Source organism: Nipponia nippon, unplaced genomic scaffold (assembly GCF_047370975.1).
Source record: "Nipponia nippon isolate SJK-2023a ecotype South Korea unplaced genomic scaffold, ASM4737097v1 scaffold_1, whole genome shotgun sequence".
Lineage (NCBI taxonomy): Eukaryota > Metazoa > Chordata > Aves > Pelecaniformes > Threskiornithidae > Nipponia > Nipponia nippon.
The window spans coordinates 14516068-14529413 of record NW_028262290.1 but is presented as its reverse complement, the minus strand read 5'-3'; the positions used below and the strand labels follow the sequence as shown (position 1 = coordinate 14529413).

Genomic DNA, 13346 nt, shown 5'->3' with positions numbered 1-13346 from the left:
TTTAGCAGTGTAGAAAAGCTGTAGGCTCTATTTGCAATGGTCTATTATTGGTTTGGTTTAATGAGAATCCTAACTGGGATGTTTGTAGAATGGTCATGTGTTTTTTCTTTTACAACTAGATTGATAACTCTTAAGGCTGCTTGCTAAGTTAGCTTGAGATGAGGCCCTCTTGTGAAGAAGTTTGAACTGCATGTTTCTCTGCTCATACTGTGTTCTGGATGCTCCAAGAGCATGTTTTGAAGAGAAAGAGCCAGTGAAGAATGCGAAGGAAAATAAGTTTCTGAAAATGTTAAAGTACGCAAATTACATGAGATACATGTTCAACAACAAAATTAACTTACACATAAGACATTCACATAGTAGATCCTAGCAGACATTTATCCTACTAACAACTCAGAGGTTAGTCTTTCTGCAAGAACTGTTCTTCAAGCTCTGGTACAAAAACTTGAAAAGGAACTCAGGAGAAAATTCACTGAAGACATGTATCTTGAACAAGGAAAAGTTATTCTCTTCTCCTGTTTGAATGTAGGTTATAAATCAAATATGGATTAAGGTTTTAATTTCTGTGAATAGATGTCCAATTTGTGTACTGTGAAAAAGACAATGGGATAATTCACACAAAAATGCAACTGAAATTGAGTAGTTTGACCACATTTCACAGTAAAATGAAAAATGTTTAAAAATAATTTGACTGGAGGGTTGTGTGTTACTATAGTTCAAAAAGCATGTACAGATGAGGAATTGCTAAAGCTTAACCCAGCAGTAAAATGATGTGCTTCTATTTATTACATTTAGGTTTAACAGTATTTTGAGTAGCACAGTGCCATGCAAGAGGAGGCTTAAAATCAAGCAGAAAAATCACTGCCTAGGCAGGCGAGTATGCGATTCTGGAACTCAGCTTCTTTATAAGTGATACTTCTTGCCAGACAGTTAGATGGCATAGCTCTGGAAAAAAGTAAGAGGCCTAGGAAAAAGCAGAGCAAAAGAATAAAGTCAGCGTTCGTCTCTGCGCCAACCAAAAGTCAGAAAGTCACATGTGCTATGTCTGGTCAGTACTGCTCCAAGTCGTTAAAATGTCATGTGACTTTTCTCTAAGCCAAGGATTTTTCTGTTTAAGGGATCAGGATTCTACCATGTAGCCAGTTTTAGACATTAGACTAAAAAGACTCCAAATAAAAGGCTTCCATTTGTTTGGGATAGTAACTCTGGAAATATTTTTTAAGCTTTTTTAGGAAGTGGGTCATTTTGGGTAAGACAAAGTATCATTTAGAGTTAAGATTATCTGTCAGTTTTCATTATGGGATGCTGTTTTTATGGCTTCATCTTTGCCAGAAATTGGTCATGCTGTCTGAAGTTCCCCATGCAAAGTAAAAGTAAGATATCACACAAACCTGTTGCCTGCATTTGAAAGGAGTGCCACAGAACTGGAGAAGGAGACAAAAAATATTGGAGGACTGGAGAAGTTTAATTGCAAAGAAAAGCTTTCAGTGCTTCATAGGTTTTAACTATTAAAAAGAGTTAAGGAGGTGAATTGATAACAGTTGATTAAGAACTGTTTCTGGGGAAAGTACTGGCTATTAAGAAGTAATTTAAAGTAAGAGAAAAAGGCATAAAAGGAATTTTTGGGTAGAAGTAGAAGCCAAAGAAATTAGTCACAGAAGCTTAGCAGTGCTGGGGAATAACCACCAAAACAAGTTTATGAGAAAAATGAGGGAGGCTCTTGTATGTTTTCATCTTAAATCAATGCTTTTCTGGAACTTGTGCTTTTACCAAGCAAAGGTTACTGGGTTCAAAACATCAATAAGTGTACCAAATTGAGTGTGAATCTTAAAGCATATGATTTAATGGCTCAACATCAGACTATTTTTAAGTATATATTATTACTCAGTAAAAATGTAATCTGTTTCTGAGAACAAAGTGGGAGAAAACTGTGTGATTTTGTTTATGTTAAAAAGTTGCAGCTATTTTGCTGAGTATTTCCATAGGAATTTTTAATCTGAGAGAGAAGCAGGAGAAAGGGCAGAGGGAACTACTGGGCTGGAATGCAGAAATGTGAGGATCTGGAATTTGGGAACTGGCAACTGGAACATGGTTCTGTGGAGAGCGTGGGATGAGATTTTAGGGTCAGAGCTGACCATGATGGAATGGGTCGTGGCCATAGACCTGTGGGATGGAAGTGAGAAGACTGAAGGAGCTGGGACAAGGAGTAAAAAACTGCTCTGTAATCACACATATGAAAACTATTATCATGATACCTTCATTGAAGAGCAAGAGTACTCTGGTACTTCCAAAAATTTCTCTTATTGGTATTTCTATTTAAAGTCTCATAGATACTACATATGCATTTAATCTGATAAGCATATTTTGTATTTTTATGTCTTTTATGTAACTGCTATTATTTTTATAAGTACTTATTGTAGCCTCTAAAGAACACTTATTCAGTTATGGTGCCTAGTTGTACAGGGTCCTTTTTGAGTACAAAGAAGGGCAGAACCCCTGTAAAGCTCATATCCCAAGAGATTAAGCAATATACTCAGGTGGGGGAAGAGGGAAAGTGATCTGAAAAAAGTGAAAAAAAATCTTTATTTATGCTGTCCTAGAGGACAAAGCACATGCAGCATGTGTATGCAAAACACGTTCAATGGCAGCCATCCATAGATCTGTGCAACTCCAGTGTCTCAGATGATACTAATAAAAAAAACAACAGTTGGTTAATAAATGATTAACAGATGTAGGCACCACTGAAGAAAGCAAAAAAGAGAAAAATGGGCAAAAAAGTATTTTACATAAGAGTAGCTCTACATTAAACCATTGTAAGTCTAGTAGATCCTTTAGTTGTCCTTGCTGAAAAATAGTCCCAAGTCATTGGAATCATAGAATCATAGAATCATTTAGGTTGGAAAAGACCTTTAAGATCGAGTCCAACTGTTAACCTAGCACTGCCAAGTCCACCACTAAACCATGTCCCCAGGCGCCACATCTACATGTCTTTTAAATGCTTCCAGGGGTAGGGACTCCACTACTTCCCTGGGCAGCCTGTTCCAGTGCCTGACAACTCTTTCACTGAAGAAGTTTTTCCTAATATCCAATCTAAACCTCTCCTGGCACAAGTTGAGGCCGTTTCTCTCATCCTGTTCCTTATTACTTGGGAGAAGAGACCGACCCCCACCTCGCTACAACCTCCTGTCAGGTAGTTGTAGAGAGCGATAAAGTCTCCCCTCAGCCTCCTTCTCCAGACTAAACAACCCCAGCTCCCTCAGCCGCTCCCCATAAGACTTGTGCTCTAGACCCTTCACCAGCTTCACTGCCCTTCTCTGGATGCGCTCCAGCACCTCGATGTCCTTCTTGTAGTGAGGAGCCCAAAACTGAACACAGTACTCGAGGTGCGGCCTCACCAGTGCTCAGGACAGGGGAACGATCACCTCCCTGGTCCTGCTGGCCACACTATTGCTGATGCAAGCCAGGATGCTCTTGGCCTTCTTGGAAACTCAGCCTTTAACAATGTGGTGATTTTGGTGAGAACAGACAGATGTGCAGGAGGTTTCAGCAACTGGAAGGGAACCCATCACCACATGTATACATTTCCATCCCTACTGTAGCTTTCAGTGTTATTTTGATGCTTACGTAGTGTGCATTCTTGGCGCTAGAAAGTAGTCACATCTGTGTTTAAGTCTGTTCCTGTGTATGGCCACACTTAAGTATGATCTAAGTTTAATTACTCCATTGGAAGGATATGGACAGGATATTCTCCGATTCCTGAACACTGATTCAGGAACAAGAAAAAACTGTTTGGGCTTCTCTGGATTTTGTTCTTGTTTATTTGAGAGTTTTGGTTTTCAGCAAATCCTGTTCTTGTGCTTCACAGGGTGGTCCAGGTGTCAGAGGTGCCAAAGGTCATCGTGGTGATCCAGGTCCAAAGGTACTTTGTACAGCACTTTACAGTTGATAGATGCACAGGTTTTTGGTTTCTCTCTGCTGCATGTAAACCTTGAAATGAATTCCAGATTGTCTCTGATGTCACTGAGGAAAAAGCACAGTGAAATGCCATTGGCGTTTGGCGTGTCTCTTTTCATAACAGTTGCTTGTCCTGTTTGTTCCTTGATAAAAGATATAAAATTCAGAATGCTGCTTTCACAGCATAAATCTTCATTTTTTTATGTTTATAAAGGAACAAGGCAGTTTTAAATTGAACCCTAACTGCTCAATCTAATGTTAACTCATATTTCAGATGTTTTTGAGTCTATTGGTATTTAATTCTTCAAACAGAAGCTGCCTTTGTCCATATGATAACAGTTTAACTTATGTCCTGTGCTACTTTAGGGACCAGATGGACCTCGAGGTGAAATTGGTGTTCCTGGACCGCAAGGACCTCCAGGACCACAAGGACCCAGTGGGCTTTCTATTCAAGGGCTTCCAGTGAGACTTACAAAATCGATAGGGTTCTTTCCTGTGATGTTTTGAACAGAACGTATCTTAGACTAGACTGAGATATCTTTTGGTGTTCTGATCAGAATCTCAATTTCAATATCTGAGGTGAAATCACGGATTTGGGTTTAACCTATAGTGGATGTGGGTGCAATGCCAACATTTCTGGTTTTATTTGGATCTGAACTTTTAGTTAGCTGAAGGGATTTGATTGCAGGTTGAATATGCCCCAGGTATTTGCATCCAAGCCTGGAGACTAGTGAAAAAAATTGCAGTGAGGGTTGTAACATGGCCCCAAACCAAAATGTTAATATTTTATCTTTTTCTGGTTGTGGTATTGCTCATCGCAGATCAGTTCTGACTTGAAAGGTATACCCAAGAAACAGCACCATATTTGCTGCCAAAATTAGGCAATAGTATTCACTAGACTTACAGAATCTATCATCAGAGGAGATGATGAGGCCTGGAGTTTGCAATGCTGTTGTGAAATAAGTCTCAGAATTTCATCATAAAGAGTCATTAGTAGAATAATGAACCAGCAGCACTAATCTTGTTTCATATACATCTCTGGTAGATGGGTACACACAAGCCTTGAAAGATAGCAGATGCCTATCTTTTTCTGCTAGACTTCTTTTCAAAATTTACTACAGTATAATACACTTTCTTCTTTCTACCCCATCTATATGATACTGCTGTACAATATAATGAAGTGATTTACCAAAACTGTATGTTCTTGATGATGCTGTCATCAGAGAACAAAAAATACATTCATTATAAGAATAGTTATTTGATAGAGAAATTGCATTTCTGCATAAAATTTAATTAAAATTAGTTTATTATCTAGAAAAGTATATCTTTGTCATGCATATGTACTATAGAAACACGTCTAGTTTCCATAGAAATCCATTGGCTTCATCATTATAGGAAATACTTCTGAGGGCTGAAGAAAACAGATTCCTTTGAGGAGAAAAGAAAGTAAATACCTTTTTTGTAACATAAGGGTTATAATTTTGTCAGGTTAATTCTGAAGTCTTTTAAAATGAGGGGTTTTTTTTCTTTATTTTCTATATTTGTAAATTCTTCATGTACAGTTTTGCAAACAGAGTCTTCAGGTTTGCTTTAAGCAGGAAAAATAGTCTGTTTTCTTATTAGTTGCTTGGTTGTTTTTTTCTGCAGAAGCTGAAAGGAACTATTAAAAAAAGGAAAGTACCCATGTATTTGGTTTACTATGTGTGATTCTTGATTTGCAGGGGCCACCAGGTGAAAAGGGAGAGAAGGGAGATCTTGGTTTTCCTGGCCTGCAGGTATTCCCTAAGTTATTGTTTAACCTGTCACTTACTAACTATGTTTGAATGTTGAATAGACATCATTGCGAATTTATATTCAAAACTGCTGAGAAGCATGTTGTTGGGGTGAATTTGAACAGGGGTTTAGAATCAGGAATCTAGGGTATGCTGTTTTGCAGTGACCAAATCATTCAGGGCCTGAAGAACCTGTTACTTTCTTGACCTTGTTTGACACTGAAATTGGGTCTCTATAGACTCAAAACCTATCCACTCTTAGATTTCTGCTTACACTGTGAATAATTAGCTTCTATTTGTTTTCACTTTAAACCCATTAAATTCCTCCTGAAGTTATCTAGAAGGACAGATCAGGCACTTAATCTTTTTGATGCCATCTTTCACAAGATCAGCATCTTAAAAAGCTGTAGTATTCAGTGAATGTTACTCAGTTTGGTGTCTGGAGATTGCATTCCAATTTATTGCTGCTTTCCAGGATCATTTGCTCTTCCCTTTTCAGATGCTCCTCTTCTGCTGATTATATCCCTCCAGTATTTGTTGGTTGTTACCAGGTTCCCCACTCTTGTTCATATGTGCTAGGGATATAAACTCATACAGCCTTTCCTCGTAAATCAGTTTTGTTAGCCTTCTGGACCACTGCAGTAATAGTTGCAGACTGCTGCTCTGCAGCCTTCATGAGCCAGAGTGACATTTCATCTGAACAATGGGGAGCTGCTGGATGTAACTTGTAATCCTGCTCAGGCAGGATTTCCCCTTTGATATTGACTGACTTCAAACAATATAGTAAGATACTCCATTTTAGCAATGAGAGAGAGAAATAGCAGTCATATTTTTAGGTTAAGGTACTGGTGTCATGCAGTGGAGTTACACTGACACGACACTGGAATGATGTAGGAAATCAAGCTCTCTTCTCAGCTTAGTGGCACAGGAAGCCTGACTTGACAAAATTGTCAGTGTTCTTAAGAGAGGATTGTAGTGAGGGGTTACAAAGCCTGTGCATTTTAACAATGTGTGTTTAATTGTCTCTCATTTCACAGAAATACCTTCTTTACTGAATCTCTTCTATGGCCCCACCCATTACTGAACTCCCTAGTTCCATTTATCCAAAACATTTTCCAAAAGCATGTCATACAGTTTCGCTGGAAAGTGATTTAGTCAGAGTCTGTTAACTTGATGTCATCATTTGTCCTCCCTTTATACTGCTTAGGGTGTCCCAGGAGCATCAGGTTCACCTGGAAGAGATGGAGCTCAAGGTCAAAGGGTAAGGTAAAATGAACATGCTTTGCCTTTGTTTTAAGAGTTTCCATTCCATAATGGATATGTTTGCCAGCATGGTTGATTTATTATAGTTTATGTCACTTGTATTCTGTCATTTCTGGAGACCCATATCTCTGTGCCAATCAGCAGAGAAGACAGAGATAGGGTGGAGTATCCTTCCATCTGCTAGATAAGTGTTGAGAAATACTAGACGAGTAACGGGGAGCCGTGCAATATGTTTGTGTTTAATGCATTTGATGGGAGTAGATGTCACTACTGTCCAGCACTGCCAATTAGACCATTTGCTTATACATTTAAAATTAGATGGTGGCTAAGTGGTACGTAATTGGCATGCAATCCAATGCAATGATCTAAATTTGCTTTCTAGCTAATTAATGAATAACAGAGACAACTACAAGGGAATTTAATATTGAATGTAAAACAATACCTGTAGAAACTGCTGACAAAAGGAAAAGGTGAAGTATAATATCAAAATTTAGTCAACCTTATTCTGCTTCTGGTAGAACAAATGAAGATACTTACAGTCTGTCTAGGAATTGGTAAAAAAATCTCCATATTCACGTGTACAGTTAAACCTCTAAGTCCTCCTCCCTGTCTCCTTGGGGAAACTTTTGCATCATTATTAGACAGGCGCTGGAAAGTTATTGTTAGCATAATACTAGGTTACTGTCTACAGCAAAAGTTCATTATTAAAGATGACTTTTCAGTTTCACTTGAACAAGATTTACATATTCATGATCCTTTTTTGGATATATTAATGTAACTTGAACTTTAGAGAAATCTGGACCTTCTCTGGATTTCTGGCATTAACCTGAGACCTTGTTATAAAAAAAATCCTTGTAGCAAAATGTGTATTTGAGCTCACTATTATGAATTTAAGCACTGGCATATCTTTATGTATAGATGTAATTCCACTGAAGTTACTGTAGAATTTGGGCAATTTTTCTCTAAAATCAAGAAAAGAAAGTAATTTTATTACGATAAAGTTTTACACGACATTATCATCAGATGAATAACCGTCTAATCAGATTAACAGCCTTCTAATTTTCAATTAAGTTGTGGTGAAATATGAAGGTAAATGTCCTCCTACTTTAAAATACTGTGATGCCTTCTTCTGTATGGAAGGTCATTTTTGCATGTTTTCAATGTCTTCTTTTTGACTATATTGTAATTTTTTCCCCCTAAATTCCCCAAGCTTGGTGTCACCTGCTCAGCTCCAGGTTAATAAAGACCTGGAGCCTGATGGACATTTGGATTTTTGCCACCACGCTGTGTAATCTTGGTCATAGCCAGGTTGAGGTGTCTTGGTGCTAGACACTGTACATGTGAGTGGTATGTGCCTCCTCTTTCTGCATTCCTGATCATGAGGGGCAGTGAGCGTTCTGCATTTCAGGGAGAAGAGAACTCTGTGTTTTTACTTTATTCTGTAGCTAACTTTATATTTAGCAGTGGAGGCCCTCAGCCATGTCTTGGTCAGCCAGAAGTTCAGAAGTGGTCTAGTTTTCCCACATGTGGAAGTCAGCAGGTTGTTGCAGAGACATGGTATTTCTGAGAAAAGCCAGCAGGAAGACTAGTGCAGCAAAGGCTTCTGGTGCAGCCTGGAAAGGTCATGCAGTGCTTATTCTGCAGAAGACCTCAATGTTGTCTATAATAAAGTAGGGCAATTACATAAATTGCCAGTTTTTATAGATATGGTAATAATGCTTTGTTCATGTGTTCACTTTCTTCTGGTGTTAATCAAAGGAGCTGGATAAATATCCTAGTTCTTATAAAATTAGGTCTGTTAGCCTGTTATTGTCTCTGTGCGACCCTTATGCAATATTGTCCAGCAGTAATTATTTCTATGGCAACAAATAATTACGTTACACTAATTTTATGGTGTTGTAACTCATTTGATTCCTGTGAAGTTATGACAACATAAAATTGCTTTTAATGGGTGAAGATTCAAACCAATGATTTCACTTCAGTGTCTCTGAAGGCCAAGCACTTGAGAAAGGCATAATTCTAAAGGGCATAACTGCAGCAACAGCAAAGGGGAACCGGAAAATTCCTGAGAAGTAAATTGCCTTTTTGTATAATGTTCCCTTTGTTGGGCTTCCTCGTGTTCGCCAAGATGCCAAACTGTTTTGCAGCTATTATACTACTAGAACTGAGATTTTCTATGTTATTCTTAGCTTAGCTATCATTTCCTCTTTAGTATTTATTGTTCATTGAAATATTTTAATTATAGTGGTACCAGTGCTGTAAAGTACTTAAACAGATGACTAAATCAGACTGATTTTAATGGGAGGTAAGCACAGGATGGATATTTATTGGGAGATCTCTGAGAGCTTTGCTGAACTGAGGATAATGTGATATTAGACTCAAGACGTCATGGAATGGAGATTTTTTTTTTCCTTCCAGTTGCTGGTAGTTGGAATCACTTCACTTTTACAGTTCTTTTTCCTTCCTTTTTGTTTTGATTTCTAGTGTTCATAATTTCTGGTTTTATTTTTTAAATCAGTTGAGAAAAGGTCTTTTTGTTCCTCTTAATGTTTTAATTCAATAATTAGCCTATAAAGGTTCTTTTTGTATTTCTGAACTTCTGCTTTTTAGTCCCTGGTTTATTTGTTTTTCTTGGTTTTTAGTACCCCATTAAGAAATAGAGCATCTCCCCGTCTGCTGTGTGAATTCATGCAAAGATCATTTTCATAGTGAAATACCCTCCCTATGAAAAAGAGTGGGATGTAATAAAAATACTGTGTGAAGGTTGAATTAGAGTAAAAGATACCTTCTCTGATAATAAAAAAAACTTTCTGAATATGTATGATAATATTTTATACCTGTCTGGTAACTGGTTTAAATTTACATGTCAGACTCCACACAAGGAACAGTCCCCTCCCTTCTCATCAGCTTCCAGTTATAAAAGAGTGTCATAAAAGATTTTATAAAATAGAAAATGGTTTCTTTTTATTTTATGGCTGGAGCTGTGGTTGTTTGGTGTCCTCTCGTGCTGTCCCATATTTGTGGCTGGCAATATAGAGAGGTTTTACTAAAGGGAACAGATTGTGTTTCTCCACCAACTCCCCCAAGTATATCATGTTGAAAGATATAGCTTGAATTGCACATGCGAGAGAATCCAAACCGACATCATGCTTCTGGTGAGTACGTAGACAGTAATTAGACTCTTGTGCTTTTGCTTCATCTCTTTCAGCCAAGAGTATAAAGTTTAGAAGCAGACTGAGACTGACCCTTGTTGAGATGTGTAGGTAGAGGGAGGGAAAAGTCTTCGCTTTCCCATGCCGCCATGGCTACTATCCAAGGTCAGGTCACAATTGCAATCCCAGTTCTTGCTTGCAAAGTGCAGGCCGCCTGAGGGGACGGATCTACACAGCTGCAACAGGAGAAGCCTAATATATCATCCTGAGTGGCCAGCATGCTCTGCTTGATGACACAATGTACGGAGGGATTTCTATTGTTCTGACTCCCAAGTTTGTATCTCTTGTGCCCATGACGTTGTTACTGCTTGCTGTCGCCTGATGGTTTCCTCAGGGGTGTCTTCTCCTGGACAAGCTTCTCCTTGGCGAAGAGGCATGGTTATTCCTTCACAGGTTAAAAAGTTCTGGAGGAAGCTCTGTTAGATGTGCTTCCCTATATGTCTGTTAGGGGTGGGACCACAGAGTTAAACTGTCAAGTGATTGATTTCTCTTGCTGAGCTGCTGCAGCTAGTTTGGAGTCCAGAAGCATTGACCAATGCTGTCTTATCCTGCTTGAAGATGTTGGTCTGCAGTAAGATACCTCTTAACTGATGGAGAGGATGATTCAGTCTCTTAAACATTTCTTCCGCTTCTAATGACTCCTGTTTGGCTCACTCTGAGAGCAGGAGGGCAAAGAGACCAGCTGTGAGACACAAAGCATTTCTCTATAGACTAGTAAATTAGATATTGCCAGAACATGATTCTGAGCATTGGCTAGTGACCTCTGCAGTCTAATGCTTGTCATTCCTCTTGGCAGCGTTGGTCTGGGCCAGCTCTTTAAGGACGTTGTTCAGGGGATAGCATAGATCAGAAGCCATTTCCAGTAGGGAGTTTAGATGCATGCTGTTTTAGTGGGATTTATAGAATCATAAAATTAAGATTGGAAGGGACCTTCAGAGGTCATCTAGTCCAACAGGCTGCTCAAAACAGGTCTGATCAGATCAGGTTGCTCAGGTCCATGTTGAGTTGGTCTTGAACACTTCCAAGTATGAAGATTCCACAACCTCTCTGGGCAGCCCATGACAGTATTAATTTAACTACCTTCATTCTAATGTCTTTTTTCCTGACGTCTAATCATAATTTCCCCTGTTTCCTGTGTCTATTGCCTCTTGTCCTATCACTATGCACCTCTGAGAAGAATCTGGTTACATCTCTTTTGCCTCTGGTCAGGTAGTTTAGACAGCAATAAGGTTAGCAACGCACTTCTTTCAACCTTTCTTCATAAGTCCTGTGCTCCAGCCCTGAACATCTTCGTGGCCGTCCACTGGGCCTGCTCCAGTACGTCAGTCTGTCTTGTACTGGGGAGACCAAAACTGGACACAGCACTCCAGAGGTAGTCTTAAAAGCGCTCAGTAGAGGGGAAGGAGCACTTCCCTGAACCTGCAGCTGAACCTGCTGGCTGTGCTCCTACAGCCAGAATGTGGCTGGCTGCCTTTGCTGCAGGGGCATGCTGATGACTCTTGTTGGACCTGTTGTCCCCTGGGAACCCCCGGTTCTTTTCCACAGAGCCACAGAGATGCAGATATGTATGTTGATATGAGTGCTGTCACATCTTTTTCTCTAAGAACTTGTTTAATTTACAAGCAAAGGCATAGTCAAAGGGACACATACACAAGGAAAGGAGTATTATCTTTCAGATGTTAATCTTAATAGCACACTGCAAATACTGGAGGAGAAATATGACTGATTAACAAAAGATATGCAAGAAATAGGTTTTAAATTATGAAGAATTAATAGTAAAATAATTTCAGACTATCAGCTTGTAGATGGCACTGGTAGTTTCACAAAGAAGAGAGGAAATGCTAACTCAGCATTATTGTGTGTTAAGACAGAGCTAGCCTATTTTGATTAAATAAAGACTGTGTGTTCTGAGCAACATTTCAAAAAAACGCCCACATTTCTGCTTTCTTATTGGGTTAGCTTTGACTTAAAATAGCTCATGTTGGTGCAAAATCTTTTGCGAGCTACAGCTTAGGCTAATACACTGAGATAGTGTTTAGTAATATTTCTCTGGTCACAGTGGTTTATCTTGAGAGGATGAACATTTGTTTTTTTACTTTTTCATCAGAAAAAGGGAAAAAAAAAAAAAAAAAAAAGATGAGGCAGTCATGGGTCCCAGGCTGCAGTGTTTCTTTTAAAGGCTGTACATGAAAGTCTTTCAAGGCTGGGCTCAGTAGCTTCAGTTAAGGTTTTGCCACTATCTAGTCCTACTTGAAAAATCACCTCTCCACAAGTACCCCAAACAAATTCCAGGCTACCGCAAGCTAAAGAGTTTATAGTGAGGTCAGCAGCAGTCCTGACTTCAGCAGACATGAGATTTTTACAGGGATTTAGGTGGTGCCTACATTCTGTGATGCCAATTCTGGCAAATAAAATCCCTTATAAAAAATTCTGTTGTAGCTACACTGCTTCTCCGTAACTGTTTTTCATGCCATTAGCAAAATATGTCCTGATTTAAGTTAACCTTCCAAAATAAAATACATCTTGATCCTAAATCGCCCTGCATCTGAGGTCACACATCAAAATCTGTCCCATCCTGCTCTTGGACATGCAGCTCCATGGAGGAGATTCAGTGGCTCTGTACAGAGTCATTCCTATCCTGGATGTGACTGCATCAGAGAGAAGATGCTGTTGTGCTATGTAATTTCCCCAGTCATTCTGGAGACGGTTAAGCAAAGAGAAGAGTTCAATAAACGGGAGAGTAAACAACATCTTCAAGGCTTCAGTGCTCAGAATAGAGCTTTGTGAATTCTCACAGTGCTCTATTTTCTTCTACATTACACAGACCAAAAATAATGGGAGAAGGAGCCAGAAGATATACATTCCTAGTCTTCCTGCCAATTTCCTGGTACCTTCTAATCTCCTGTGCTCCGAAGTTCAGAATGAGTATCAGATCCATTCTGGCCATCAGATGGTCTGAGTAACATCATCTTCAAACCCTGTTGGCAGCACAAGCAAATATCTTTGGTCGTTTACCTGCATGAGAGAATAAGTAGTGCCATACTCCTTCTTGAACCAAACCTCTCTTTGACTTCATTTATAAAGAGCAATTTTCACATCTAAAAAAATACAGTAGGAGGTGATTTTTTGTGGCCAAGTGATACAG

At 39.0% G+C, this 13346-nt stretch overlaps 1 protein-coding gene across 7 annotated transcripts in view; it reads left to right on the top strand.

Moving 5' to 3' along the window:
- Positions 1–13346, top strand: part of COL14A1 (collagen type XIV alpha 1 chain) — a 129868-nt gene that overhangs the window by 97084 nt on the left and 19438 nt on the right. For all 7 annotated transcript variants that reach the window (XM_087747008.1, XM_087746995.1, XM_087747000.1 and 4 more), the window contains 4 exons: positions 3866–3919; positions 4321–4416; positions 5676–5729; positions 6934–6987. In XM_087747008.1, the coding sequence (XP_087603134.1) occupies positions 3866–3919; positions 4321–4416; positions 5676–5729; positions 6934–6987 (258 nt within the window). The remainder of the gene's footprint in view (positions 1–3865; positions 3920–4320; positions 4417–5675; positions 5730–6933; positions 6988–13346) is intronic.